Source organism: Jaculus jaculus, chromosome 8, assembly GCF_020740685.1.
Source record: "Jaculus jaculus isolate mJacJac1 chromosome 8, mJacJac1.mat.Y.cur, whole genome shotgun sequence".
In the NCBI taxonomy this organism is placed as follows: domain Eukaryota; kingdom Metazoa; phylum Chordata; class Mammalia; order Rodentia; family Dipodidae; genus Jaculus; species Jaculus jaculus.
The window spans coordinates 95,306,707-95,322,450 of record NC_059109.1 but is presented as its reverse complement, the minus strand read 5'-3'; the positions used below and the strand labels follow the sequence as shown (position 1 = coordinate 95,322,450).

Below are 15,744 nucleotides of genomic sequence, written 5' to 3'. Positions count from 1 at the left end.
GGATCAGAAATTCACAGTCATCCTTGACTACATAGTAATTTTGATGGTATGAAATACTTGAGATCCTGTCTCCAAAAAAAAAAAAAAAAAAATTATACTAAGATAAAAGTATTCTACTCAAACTCAATCTATCAAGGCCCTAAAGTACTTTTTTACATGTTACATGCGTCCTTATGTAAACAGGAAGGGGAAACATATTGTGGAGAGGGAATTTGGGGGAGGTGATGGGAGATAGTAGGGGGGACAAAAATAACCTGTACTAGAAAATGCCAAAATGAATGATACCTGAATCCCTGTATGCCAGCTAAAAAAATTAAACTGAAAGAGTTACTAACTTTTGTTTCTGTTAAGTGCACTGTAGCATCATCAGCCTTCATTTGATATCTTTTAAGAGTTTTGCTTGCAGTTTTATGAACTAGGCATATAGAATAAATTAGCATACCATATTTTCATAAAGGCAAGTTTATGGATACAAATTCTTAAAGAGATTTTCAGAATTACACCTGAAACACCAAGAGAAAAACATTGTCTGAGAAAGTTTAATTTTGTAGGCTCCCCTTCATTGAAACCTTATTTTTAAGAATCTTGAAGCTGGGTATGGTGGCACAAAACTTTAAGCCCAGCACTTGGGAGGCAGAGGTAGGAGGATCACCATGAGTTAAAGGCTACCCTGAGACTAGTGAATTCTGTTTGCACTAGAGTGAGACCCTACCTTACACACACACATAAAAAAAGCATCTTTGTTTTATATAAGTATCCTGATTCTAATCTGTCATACTATAGAGGAAAGGTCTAGCTCCTCAAATTCATGTGGCTATCACCCAAAAGCCACTATCACTAAATATTCTTTTTTGTTATTTTAGTATTTTATTTTTATTTATTTGACAAAGAAAGGGGAGAGAGAGTGAGAGAATGGGCACACCAGGGCCTCCAGCCACTGCAAATGAACTTCAGATGCATGCCCCCACCCCCGTGCATCTGGCTAACATGGGTCCTAGGGAACAGAACCTGAGTCCTTTGGCTTTACAGGCAAACGCCTTAACTGCTAAGCCATCTGTCCAGCCCTATCACTAAATATTCTGAACAACTCTGAAATCAACTTAGCACTCTATTGCTAGTAGTGTCACCCATATATTTTTTTAATTTTTGGAACTCACATAATCGGCAAGCATTTTTTCATTATTCCTCCCTCATATGTCTTCTCAATTCTAACTAGGAAATTATTGTTTACATTTAATTCAATACAAAATCTCTCCTTCTTGCTCTCTCTTTCTCTTATACAGTTAGTTTTCCACAAACTGCTAGTGCTTCTCTACTACTTATTCTGTTTGTCTAGAATATTGATAGCAAAAACAGGCCACTGCTTTATTTCTCTCAAAAGTCTTTCCCTATCAAATTCCACAGAAGTTTACAGGCTCTTATATGGGGACCTTTGCCATTTAGTAGTGAAGAGAATGGCAAGCAGTAGTGTCCAGATTTTCCTTCAGTAGTCACTGACTCCAGGATCATCTAACTATACCCTGATGTTGCTCACATGGTCATTCTTTACTCTAACCACCTAAGTAATGCCAAACCTGAGCTATATGAATTCCATAACTGCTAAAGTAAATCTACTTTCCACTCAAAAAATTTTTCCTGATGTGTTCTTACAGGCTATCAATACTATAGCCTATCCTGTCAGCTTTTTATCTGACTAAAAATTCCCCAAATTTTCCGCCTTACTGGTTGCAACCTTTCCTTGTTTCTAAAGCTGATACTTTGTCTATTCCAATATTTCTTTTCCCATTGCAATTTGGGTATGTTTGTTATCATATACTTGCCTTAAAGAAAAAAAATCTTTGCAAACAGTCAATTTCTATTTTTGAGTCATCTCCTATTAAAACATAAGAAGACAAAAGAAGGCCTTTCCCCCTATATTATGTACACCATTTTTAGAGTTTATTGTGTATTTTGTTTGCTTGCTTTTAGTTCTGTTTTGGTGTAGCTGGTGTAGCATGGCTTGGTCTGATCTGGTTTTCACAACAAAATCTTACTTTGTAGCCTAGGCTGACCTTCAACCTACCCTTTCTTCTAAGTGCTGAAGTTACAGGCTCATACCACATGACAAGTATTAAATGCATTCTTTATTATAAACAAATTCTTTATTATTAAAACTGGTCATATTATAGAATGTCTGAAACATACACAATTTTTAAGATTTGGTAAATGTGTGCAACAACAACAATGTGGAGATCATGCATTCTTGAACAACATAGTGACTATGTGCTGTGCATGAACAACAATGTGGTGAACTCATGTGCATGAACAACAGCATGGTGAACGTGTGTGTAAAACACAATGTAGTGTCCACGTGTGAACAACAATGTGGAGAACACATGTGCATCAAGAATAGCATAGTGAACATGTGTGTGAAACACAATGTGGTATACACATGTGAACACATGTGCATGCACACACTGGTGAACACGTGTGTGTGAACATGGTAAACATATGTATGTGAACAATACAGTGAATACATGCATGAACAACAACATGGTGAACATGTATACATGAAGAACAGCATAATGAACACAAGTGCATGAAAAACTACATGGTGAACATGTGTATGAACCACAACATAGTGAACATGTGTGATTGAACAAAGTGAACATGCATCCATGCACAATAATGTGAACATGACAGAATGAGTGAGGTACATATGTGTACATGAACAACAGTGATTGACTGGAAGCCTTAGAGGAATCTGAGGTCTACCACCCCACAGTGCTGGTTTTCCTCATTCAATTCTAAATGGAAGTAAAAACAAAAGAACAAAGTATACTTTTTAAATTCCTGAACTCTTGGAAAATATTTAGTCCTACTATTGGGTGACAACTTCCAGAGAGAAAACCCTCCAAGTATTGTGCAGCGATTTCCACTAGGCTGCTCTAAAAATACATCACACCACTTTACTCATTAATAATTCTTGTTCTAATGACCCTACTTAATGAAAAAGGAGGTGACACATTCAAATCATAATATTTTATTTGAAATTAAAGGAAATATAATTATACTAATACTGTTTATATATCAACCTCAAAAAAATTCACTGACTACACAGACTTTCAACTTTATATATTTTTAATACTTTTACCAAGATGGTTTAAATTTAAAGTTAAACATCTTAGATTGCCTATTTTCCATTCTTTTTCCTCTTCATGTATTTATTTTTGCTGCTGCTGCTGCTGGTGGCGGTGGTTGGTGTGTGTGTGTGTGTGTGTGTGTGTGTGTGTGTGTGTGTGTGTTTCCAGACAAGGTCTCACTTATATAGTCCAGTCTGGTCTGGAAATCACTATGCAGCCCAAAATGGCTTCAGCCCCCACAAATGCAAGGACTCCAGGTATGCACTACCTCACCGGCTCCCTTATTTCTTTACTTTCTGTATGAAGGTCTGAACAGGAAATATAACCAACATTTGTAAACTGAAGAAACAGCAATGAAGTTAAATAACATACTCAACCGTTTTATAAATTACATCGTAACACTAAATAAGTCCTAAATTAGAGTTTACTAAAAGTGGAAACTGCTAAAACAGAAGTCAAAAACATGTGCCTTTGATAATGTGATTATTTTAAACTTTCATAAAAGTTGTTTTTAAAAAACTGGACATGTTAATGATGAAGTGAATACTTTCTTCACTTTACTTACCAGCATTAATTTCACAACATTCCAAATACTAAATATAATCAAACACTCCTGAAGGCTTTCCACAGAATCAACTGATTTGTTCAATAGGATCTCTAAATTAGGCTGGCATTGTTGTTGTGAAATTTTGGTTTCTAATCTTGAGGATCATTCATGTTTCAACACAAAACGTTTCTAAATGCTGAACAATTAAACTGACTGACATTCTACTTCCTCCCTATTCCTTAGCAGAAATGATGCTTGAAGAAAGTGGTACTTCATTGTATAGCCCCATACACACCATTATAAAATGTCATAAATGCCTTTGTGCTCCAATATTGTAAGTTCATACACCACTCTGCTGAAGTTTGCAAAACACAGCTCAATTTGTAGTACATTCTAAAATATTTTTCAAGGGCTGGAGGCATGGCTCAGCAGCTAAGGCACTTGCCTGCAAAGCCTGATGATGGGGTTTGATTCCCCAGTACTAACATAAAGCCAGATGTACAAAAGTGCACATGCATCTGAAGTTCATTTGCAGTGGTTGGAAGCTGGCTTGCCTGTTCTGTCTCCATCTCTTTAATTGAAAGCAAATGAATAAAAACATATCTGAAAAAAATTTTTTCAAAAGGTTAACTAACAAAAACAGATTTTTTTAAACTTTTCAGTACATCTCAAGGGCAAATTTGGGACACAGGGACTGCAAGAAATGTACATGAATGGATAGTTGTTGATCTGTCAAAATGATATAAACTGGTATTCATTACACATCTACTTGGGAAACAAAGCCTTCCTTCTCCAAAGACATAGTAATTACTGCCAATTTTATTACCAAAACAAATCTGCCTTTCTAATAGTTTGTTCTGTTTTAAATTCAAAAAAACATTATGACATTATAAATTATAACCAATAAAATTATGTAATTTGAAATATAAAAATACCACACACTTCTAAAAATCAAATATAGTCAGAAATAAACACATAACTCATAAACACAACAGTCCTTTGTGGAAGTAAAAGGCAGCACTAACAGAGAACTTAGAGAGGATATAAAGCTAGAAGGCCATTCAACATCACTATGACTTTTGGGCCTCTTGCCATTCAATGCTTCAGTTTTCTTATTTATAAAACAAGGTAATAACTGTACTTACTCCACAGGGCTGCTATAATGATCTAAGCTAATATTTATAAAATATTCATAACTATATATGACATTAAATGTAAATGTTTTATGCATATCTGTCAAATAAACAGGAAGGACCGTTTTCAACTAGTAGTTTCTTAGCTAACTAACCGCCAATCATAACCAATTCACACTCATATGTAACAAGTGGCTTGTCCACACATGTGACAACATCAGTGATTTAAATTCAGAAATGAAATCTCCATTTCAGCAATCTGGACAAATAGTTTAGTGATGAATAAAAAATTCACATCTTAGCTGTTAAACTCAGGAACTCACAACAGCTGTGGTTTTCTACACAAGACTGAGCTGTCATGGATGGAGGAAAGACTCATGAGACCTCCATATCTCCCAGAGGACCTACTGACACTAACTAGAGGTAATCTTTGCTGGGGAAATGGAAAATAATATTCTTCAGAGGTGCAGCCACTGCTAAGTTGCCCATGCTCCACCAAGTAAGTCTCCACCCATGCTCATGAAAGCAGCCCTAATTAATTCAGTGGGACAAACAGACACGATATGAAAATGGGAAGAAGACTAATTGTGAAGGGTTTTAAAAAAGTGGGAAGGTGGTAAGAGAGGTTAATGGGGGTGATAGGATCAAACATATTATATATTGTGAAATTGTCAAAATTAAAAATTAAAAATGAAGCTGCTTCCGGGGGCGCCGGAGATGGAATGAAGGGACAGGAACGTGTGGACCGGTCTGTCTGCATGAGGCTGCTGAGCCGACCCTCGGGGCGGTGGCAAGGACCCGGGGAGCGCCTCAGCAGGGTGGAGCGCTTCACTCGTCCCCAACCATGCTACTGTAGGACAGATCAGACATTTTGTCACAATGCCTGAAATAAATACCAACCATCTTGATGAGCAACAAGTTCAACTTCTGGCAGAGATGTGTATACTTATTGATGAAAATGACAATAAAATTGGGGCTGACACCAAGAAGAATTGTCATCTAAATGAAAACATTGACAAAGGATTATTACACCGAGCTTTTAGCGTCTTTTTATTTAACACTGAAAATAAGCTTTTGCTACAGCAGAGATCAGATGCTAAAATTACCTTTCCAGGTTGTTTTACCAACAGTTGCTGTAGTCATCCGTTAAGTAATCCAGGCGAGCTTGAAGAAAACAATGCCATTGTTGTAAGACGAGCAGCACAGAGGCGTTTAAAAGCTGAACTGGGAACACCCTTGGAAGAGGTTCATCCAGATGAAATGAAGTACTTAATGCGAACTTACTATAAGGCACAATCAGATGGTATCTGGGGTGAACATGAAATTGATTATATTTTATTTTTGAGGAAGAATGTAACCTTGAATCCAGATCCCAATGAGATCAAAAGCTATTGCTATGTGTCAAAGGAAGAACTGAAAGAAATTATGAAAAAAGCAGCCAATGGTGAAATTAAGTTAACTCCATGGTTTAAAATTATTGTAGATACTTTTCTCTTTAAATGGTGGGATAACTTGAACCATTTAAATCAGTTTGTTGACCATGAGAAAATACATAGGATGTGAGTGCATAAGTGAATGATTACTGAACAATTTCTTTACCTAGTAAGAAAGGGAGAATGGGATTTTTTTTTTTAAATTGGGCTCCCTCTTATGATACAGATACTTTTCAGTGAGAATTTGTGTGGGTGAGAAAAGAAAACAACTGACTTACAATTTTGTACTAACTCTTACATGTGCTCTGCTGTTTGTACAACATTTATGCGAGGCTATTGTAAAATGGATACAGCAAATAAAATAATTTAAACAGTAGAAAATTACTTGATATGACAAACTTGAAGAAATAAGTAAGTAAAACTATTTACATTTTGACATTTTCAGACACTGCCATTTTCCAGTGCTTTATATATTATTAAGTTTTATCATAGCCTAGAAAATGACCAAAGGAAACAGTTCACAAAACAGTCCTCATTCTCTGATTAAACTGTCAGAGCAGGGCTCTATACGTAGCTCAGCGATAGTGTGATTGCCTAGCAGGCATGAGGCCGCGGTTGTTGAATGCCCCCATTGCCCCCACCTTCCCCCAAAAAGGAAAAAAGGCAGAGCAGGATGAGAGGAAAGTAAGTGGTATCCAGTCAGCATCCTCCGTCTTCACACCTGACTGATTTCAGGAGTCCCTTCATAACAAAACAAAAACAAAAATATCTGTGACTTCTCCCAATTTCTTCTCTACTATGACAGTCTTTTCATATAGCTTCATACATCCTTCCTTATACTTCCTGTCCTCTCTAGAGTACTTACAATACCTAATACAGTGTGAATGGTTGTTACCCTGTGCTAGGAGATAAGGGTAAGGAAAAATGTATACATGCATACAGATGCAAAAATTTTTAAATATTAATACATATTGGTTGAACTCTTAGATGTGGAGGGCCAACTATATACCCTATGTTCCATCATTCTAAGTTGTTATTGTACTTTAACTATCCTGAGAATCACTTTGCTACATAAAGTTAACTGTTACTTTTGGTAATGATAATTAGTTGACTTTTAAATTCTGTTTGCCATTTAGTAGCCAACTTTTTTTTCAGAAGTATATGGGAAGAGATGCTACTCTAAGATGGGATTGAGTCCTCTACAGAAGTTAAAACATTTGGCTCTGTCAGCATTTGGTCTGGATTCTTTGTTGTGGGGCCATCCTCTGAGTTGAATGTTTGATAGTGTCTGCCCTCTACACATTAAATGCCATGTAGCACCCCTTCCTGCTATGACAACCAAGATTGTAACAATACCAAATGCCCCCTAGAGGACAAAGTCACCCCTAGTAGAGAACCACTGTGGTTAGGGTTTATTTTACAGGCAGAAGTGAGTGAGTGAATAACAATGAGACAATTTTTATGGAATAAGTATCACTTATATGTAAAATTATATATTGGTTGGGTACTTTATAAAACTTGCCACATGTTTGTCAAGTTTGAAATCTTAAGGCAGGTTTATTCTTAACTGCTGTGTAATGAATAAAATTTTCTTACGAAAAAAAATTTTAAATGCATGACTTAATAAAATACTAAATAATATTTAAAGGTCTATCAACATGAAATATTTGGCACTATTAAAGCTTTTGTTAAACTGATTATCTGCATGGGTGCAGTGTGTGTGTGTGTGTGTGTGTGTGTGTGTGTGTGTGTGTGTGTGTGTGTTGTATATATGCATGCACATACACACAAAGTACCCCATCCACTTCCCTACAGTACTTCAAGGGCTTGCCTGCAGCAGCCAAAGACCACCAGGTGACCCTCTCCATCACTTATCCAGCCATTTTTAACTAATAAGGAGTGATTTACTAATTCCAGAGCCTGCTATTCTCAAGCCCTGAAATTCTCTGCTCTCGGCTCCCCATAAGACTAGGGCTACAGATGTACATGGCCAAGCCCAGCTGCTGATGTGGGTTCAGAAAATTAGAATGTGGGTGGTTTCAGGCACCCTTAGGCCCTTTTGCTTTCACAGTACTGAGCCATCTCTCCAGCCCTCAAAGATGTTTCAGCAAATCACTTTTGTGTGTTTGTATATGTGTATGTAAGCATGCACATGCCACAGCACACATGTGGTCAGAGATTAATCTTGGGGTGTTGGTGCTCACCTTCCACCTTATTTAATGGGACAGGATCTCTAGGCTGTTTGCTCTAGAAAAACACGACTAGCTGACCTGGGATCTCTGGGATTCTCCTGACTTTGTTTTCCCACTGCTGTAGGCATGCTGGGATTACAGACATGTGGAGGCCAAGGATATACACTCTGACCTGCAGGCTTGCAGAGCAAGCAACCTTCACTACAAAGCAATCTCTTCAACTTCCCACTGATCACTTTGGTAAAGAAAAAAACCTTAACATGTTAGTATAAGAAATAAGAAAGACATATACAACTGTCCTCCATTTGGACTGGAGACACGTTCCATGGGGGAAAACAAATCCCTGATACTGAAAACTTAAAACAGGGGTAGTCATGAGCCCTAGGGGTGTAACATGTGTTGATGTCTGGAAAAATGTATATACTATGCTTATCAAACTGCCCAGTAAGCACTTCTCTTAATATTTATACCCTTATATTAATGCTACTCTCACTTTGGGTGGAGAATCTTCTCTTTTCAGATGGCAGTGACTTTGGGATGACTCAGAAAGTATAGTGCTGGAAAGATGTGACTGAGTAACATCTCGATCACACCTTCCAAGGCTCAGGGTATAATGAGGAAGAGGTGGCAGAAAGAAGGTAAGAGCCAAGGGAAGGGTAGCACTCCTTACAACATGATGCCTCCAGACATAAAATGGCCTGCATATCCATGACCTCATAGTGCCTGACACTACCTACACAAGACCATCATAGGAGGAAAAGAACATGACATCAAAATAAAAGAGACTGATTGAGATGGGAAGGGGATATGATGGAGAATGGAATTTCAAAGGGGAAAGTGTGGAGGGGGGTATTACCATGGGATACTTTTTATAATCATGGAAAATGTTAATAAAAATTGAGAAAAAAAGAAAGACATATAGAAAGTCATTGTTCCTACTCAAAATTTATCTATTTAGTACCATAATGTTAATTTGCTGTAGGATTCTTTTAAATACATCTTAAATGGATTAAGTTCTCATAAATCAATTCATTTTAAGCAAATTAATGTCAGAACTAGTAAATCCTACAAACCTGCTATGTTGTTTTTACAGTTCATGACTTGTACATGCTTTAAGTATTTAACAATATAAGAAAACACTTAAGTACCTTTGAGTATATGTGACATATCTGTTGAAATAAAAGTTATACTTTGCCCTTTAAAAAGTACTAGAAGTTAGTTCTATAGGCACACACTTCCTATACCAGTACTGGAGAAGTTGAGGCAAGGGAACTGTAACACTGGGTTTAGCCTGTGCCATACAAGTTTTAAGCTGTCCTGGGTTACACAGGGATACCCTATTTCAAAAAAATGACTTTTTTCTTTAGTCCACTTGAAGTGTTCAACTTTTTTTCAAGTTCTGTGAACTTAAGCCTTAACAAGAATCTCTAAAAAGGAAGTAAGATCATATTAAAAGCAATTTAGGGGTTGGAGAGATGGCTCGGCAGTTAAGGCACTTGCATAGTTGCCTGGAACCTTTAAGGACCTGAATTCAATTCCCCAGTACCCATCTCATGCCAGATGCACATGGTGGCACATGCCTTTGGAGGTTGTATGCAGTGGTCAAAGGCCCTGGAATGCCCATTGTCTATCTGCCTCTTTCTCACTCTCAAATAATTTTTTTTTTTCAAAAAGCAATTTAAGACTTCTGGTTAAGATGGCAGCACAGGAACCATGCCAAAGCAGCCGGGAGGGGTGGGGGGGTGGTAAAAGGGGGAAAAAAGGCAGAATATACTCTTCTACTAAAAAGTGAAGATGTGTAAGAAATTATCAACCACAGCAGAGAAGTAGGAGAGATCTAGAGCATCAAGATACCACAGAAGCAGGCAGAAGCAGCTCCAGCAGTGGTGGAACTGGGTCCACACAGCTGAGGTTGCCAGGCTTGACCTGTGCCACAGGAAAAGCCAGGTGAGGAGAATTTTCCACACACACTAGCCTCCTCACAAACTGCAGAAACCTGAAGGGGAGGACAGCGGGGACCAGTGGAGCAGCTAGTGAGGAAGAGGATCGCAGGGACCAGCAAAAGAACTTCAGCCACCTTCCACAGCCTCCCCTCTGTGCACCACCAGCTCAAGCACCAGCAACCAGAGACCTGGGGAAGGGAGCTCAGCTACACAGCACCCAATTCTACACAGCACAGGCGATCAGAGCAGCAACCCACTGACCCAGCCAGCCTACCTGACCCCACAGTGCAGCCAAGAGGGACCCAAGCAAGCACACAGCACAGCTGAAGGCAAAGCCATCCCAAAAGGTAACTAGGCTTACACCAGGTCAGTACCCGCCAAAAAAAAAGCCTGGTATATAGGCTTGCATTGGAAGTGCTAGTTGCACCTTCCATGTCAAGGTAAATTATGTGTTAAATCTGATGGATGGCCAGATTTACCATTCTTAAATAAGCTATGTCATTTGTTGCTTCCTGATTTATGGTGCCATTGTCTCCTTTTGTTTGGGGGAGCAGGGTCTCACTCAGTCACAAGTTGATCTTGGAACCCTCTACAGACCCAAAATCAGCCTTCCCGTTTACAGGACTTAGAGACTTTGTTAAGGGTCTGTTTATTTTAATACCTACTCTTGCATAAATACTCTGTGCTGGTTTTCATTGAATATGTATACTATTTAGTTAAGTTTTAGAATTTGCCTGTATTTTGTTCCACTCAGCCTACTAGAATACTCGCATAGCAGGCAAACCCAGTACCTAAGATTACTTTTGCAGTTACTCTGAGAGTCTTTTAATGGTCACACCTAGCACCTTAAGCTCCTACCCTGAAGACAACAGATTGATACATCTAAGAATACTGAAGATAATTAGAAAACCCAAGCATCAACTTAATCCAAGATGCAAAAGTCTCTACATTATAATACAAGAAACACAAAATTTCAAGACAATATAATTCCACCAAATATTGTAAATCCATCAGAAATGACCTTCAGTGAGAATGATTTAGAGGAAATACCTGAGAAAGATTTTAAAAGAATGATTATAATCATGCTCAAAAAAAATCAAAGGCATCAGAAAAGACATAGGAAACCAATTTAATGAAGTGAGGTCAATACAAGACATGAATAAGGAAATAGAAGTAATAAAGAAAAACAAGAAATACTAGCAATGGAAAATCTCCATAAACCAAATAAAAAACTTTGTAGAAGCCAGGTATGGTGGCACATGCCTTTAATTGCAGCACTCAGGAGGCAGAGGTAGGAGGATCACCATGAGTTCAGGCCACCCTGGGACTACATAGTGAATTCTAGGTCAGCCATAGCTACAGTGAGACCCTACCTCAGGAAAAAAAAAAAAAAAAAAAAAAGAATCTGTGTAGAAAGTCTCACCAATAGCCGGGCATGGTGGTGCATGCCTTTAATCCCAGCACTCGGGAGGCAGAGGTAGGAGGATCACCATGAGTTCGAGGCCACCCTGAGACTACAAAGTGAATTCCAGGTCAGTCTCACCAACACAATAGATGAAGGATAGAACAGAATATCTAAACTAGAAGACCAGGTGGCAGGTCTAATACAGTTCAACAAAGAAAAAGACAAACTAATAGGAAGATATGAAGGAGAATTTCAAGATATTTGGGACGCTATGAAAAGAACAAACATAAGAATTCAGGGTATAGTATGAGAAGAATTTCACTCCAAAGGCATTAGTAGGTGTTTTCAACAAAATCATAGAAGAAAATTTTCCTCAAATTGGGTAAAAGATGCCAATGCAGATATAGGAAGCCTTTAGAACACCAAACAGACAAAAACTGGAAAGAACCTCTCTTGCCACAAACTGCCAAACACATAAAGCAAAGAAATATATTAAAAGCAGTAAGAGACATAAAGTCAGTCACTTATAAAAACAAGCCATCAAGATAACAGCAGATTACTCTACACAAACTTTAAAGGCCAGAAGGACTTGGAATGATATATTCCAAGTTCTGAAAGACAACAACTGTTAACCATAAATACTTTCCCCAGCAAAGCTATCCATCCAAGAATTGTGAGCAACAAAAACAAGGCTGGTGGTATCACCATACCAGATTTTAGCCTATATTACAAAGCCATAGAAACAAAAACAGCATGGTACTGGCACAAAAGTAGGCATGTAGATCAAGGAAACAGAACAGAGGAACCAGATATAAGTCTGATATAAGTCAGATATATATAAGATATAAGTCTGGGCAGCTACAGCCACCTGATTTTCAACAAAAATGCCAAAAACACTCATTGGAGAAAAGATAGCCTCTTCAACAAATGATGGTGGGAAAACTGTAGATCTATATATAGAAGTATGAAAATAGATCCATATCTCTCTCTATACACAAGAATCTAGTCCAAATAGATCAAAGACCTTAACATCAGACTCAAAACTCTGAAACCGCTAGAGGAAAAGTAGGTGAAACTCATCAACATTTTGGTATAGGCAAAGACATTCTGAATATATCCCTAGTTGCTCAGGAAATAAAACCACTCATCAACCACTAGAATTCATAAAATTATAAAGTTTTTGTACAGCAAAGAGGCAACCTACAGAATTGGGGGAAAATCTTTGCCAGCTATATATCTGACACAGGAACAATATCCATAATAGTGAAACAACTCAAAACACAGAACAATAAGAAATCAAATAACCCAATTAAAAAATGGGCTATGAAATAGTTTAATTTTTGAGAGTTCTCAAAAAAAGAAAGCCAAGTGCCACATGTTCTCCCTCATATGTGGATCCTAGCTACAGATGATTGGACTTCTGCATGAGAAGGAAAATACTTAGTAGCAGAGGCCAGTAAGTTAAAAAGGAGATATAAAGGGAAGAGAAAGGAAGGGAGGAGGGTACTTAATAGGTTGGTATTATATATATGTAAGTACAATGATTGAGATGGGGAGGTAATATGATGGAGAATCGAATTTCAAAGGAGAAAGTGGGGGGTAGGGTATTACCATGGGAAATTTTTTCATAATCATGGAAAATGTTAATAAAAATTTAAAAAATAAATTAAATTTAAAAAAATACAGATGACATATAAACATCTAAACCAGTATTCTACATCCTTAGTCATCAGGGAAATGCACATTAAAACTACTTTGAGATTCCATCTTACTCCTGTTAGAATGGTTACCATCAAGAAAACAAATGACTATAAATATTGGTGAGGATACAGAAATAAAGAGGAACCCTTCTACACTGTTGGTAGGAATATAGTCTGGTACAGCCACTGTGGAAATCAGTGTGGATGTTCTTGAGACAAATAAAATTAGATTTACCATATGATCCAGCTATAACACTCCCAGGCATATATCCTAAGAATTCTTCTCACTACCTTAGAGATACTTGCACAACCATGTTTATTGCTGCTCTATTCATAAGGGCTAGGAAATGGAACCAGACTAGATGTCCCTCAACAGATGAATGGATAATAAAGATGTGGGACATTTATAGCAGTTCTATTCAGCAGTAAAGAAAACTAAAACTATGAAATTTCCAGGGAAATGGATGGATCTGGAAAGGATTATACTAAGTCAGGCAACCCAGGCCCAGAAAGCCAAATGTAGCATGTTCTCTCTCATATGTGGACCCTATCTACAAATGTTTAGACTTATGTGTGAGCTGTAACTAAAAATCAGTAGCAGAGGACAATAAGCTAGAAAAAGGCTACAAAGGAGGGAAGAGAGAGAAGGACTTTAGGGGATAGTATTGTATATACATAAGTAGAAGAACAGACTACAGGGAATAGAATGGCCTAAGTGAGGTCAGGGGAAGACAATGAGTAAAAGAAGGGTGGGGGAGGGTCAATCAAAATTCACGATATTCTGAATAAGATATATGAAAGCCTATTTTTGGATAATTATACATCCAGAAGCCATAAATTGGGGGGTGGGATACCTTCCATTGAGTTGTTGACTAGAGAGGTCCCTATTGTCTCCAAAATATCACAGGCTATTGTCAAGGCCTTGGTTTCCCACCAGAAATAGATAGTAAGACCCTATTGCTGAGGACTCCACATGCCTGGGTGGCAAGGTCACTGAAAAATCAAGCTTAGGCTGAGCTGAAAACTTTCTTCCTGTAGACTAGCTGACTAAAAGCTGGAAAAGCGGAGCCCCTATGGGAGGCAAAAGTCATCAGTGATGAAAACACTAGAAGCCTCAAGTATGACCAAACAGACCAACTGACAGAATAGGTACAATAGTGGTATGTCTGTTCTGGGGGAACTCAACTGCTCTCTAATGGGACTGGATGCCCACTCTAAAAAACCAATTCAAGGAAGAGAAAGGAAGGGAGGAGGATACTTAATAGGTTGATATTGTATATATGTAATTACAATGATTGTAATGGGGAGGTAATATGATGGAGGATGGAATTTCAAATGGGAAAATGTGGGGGTGGGGAGGGAGGGAATTACCATGGGATATATTTTATAATCATGGAAAATGTTAATAAAAATTTAAAAAAAAAAAACAATTCAAAAGCCTATGGCAGGTGAGGTCATGAGCCTTAGGGATGTAAAGCCTGCTCTTATCTAGCAAAATCCATACGTTGTGCTCACCAACTGCCTTGTAGCAGTTAATGTTCATATTCATATATGGTTAGAGAAGCTTCTCTTCTCAGATGGCAGAAACTACTGGGATGACTCAAAAGGCAACATAGTGCTGAGAAGAAGGGACAGAGGAGTGATCAGCACTGAAACATCTCTATCACACCCGCCAAGGCTCAGGGTACACTGTGGAAGAGGTAGTACAAAGAATGTAAGAACCAAAGGAAGGATACAACTCCTTACAATGCCAACTGTCCAGACAGAAATTTGCCTCAATATCCATGACCTCAAAGTGCCAGCAATACCTTCACAAGACACTCATTCTAGGAGGAAAAGACAATGACATCAAAATAAAACAAAGACTAACGTAGAGAAGGAGGAAATATAATGGAGAGTGGAGTTGGGAAGGGGAAAGTGAGGGGGAAGGGAATTATCGTGGTTTATTGTCTGTATAGAAGTTGTCAATAAAAAATTATACATTAAAAAAGAAATTTAAAACATGCATATAAAGCCAAGCAGGAGATAAACACCTATAAACTAAGCACTGGGTAGAGAGATACAGAAGAAGCCCAGTTCAAAGCCACCCTAAGATACACAGCTTGTTTCAAAAGAAGTCATTTAGGCCGGGCATGGTGGCGCATGCCTTTAATCCCAGCACTCAGGAGGCAGAGGTAGGAGGATCGCCGTGAGTTTGAGGCTACCCTGAGACTCCATAGTGAATTCCAGGTCAGCCTGGGCTAGAGTGAGACCCTACCTTGGAAAACCA

General features: G+C 38.1%; 2 protein-coding genes across 6 annotated transcripts in view; one reads left to right on the top strand and one right to left on the bottom strand.

Moving 5' to 3' along the window:
* Positions 1–15,744, bottom strand: part of Macrod2 (mono-ADP ribosylhydrolase 2) — a 2,207,522-nt gene that overhangs the window by 2,143,959 nt on the left and 47,819 nt on the right. The gene's annotated exons all lie outside the window — the stretch shown is intronic.
* LOC123462785 (isopentenyl-diphosphate Delta-isomerase 1-like) lies at positions 5,651–6,373 on the top strand. The gene has a single exon (XM_045156299.1). It carries the CDS (start codon positions 5,682–5,684, stop codon positions 6,363–6,365), a length of 684 nt encoding a protein of 227 aa, XP_045012234.1. The 5' UTR covers positions 5,651–5,681; the 3' UTR covers positions 6,366–6,373.

Bases quoted from the DNA above. Each gene is read 5' to 3' on its own strand.
- LOC123462785 (XM_045156299.1), top strand. From the start codon at position 5,682: ATGCCTGAAATAAATACCAACCATCTTGATGAGCAACAAGTTCAACTT.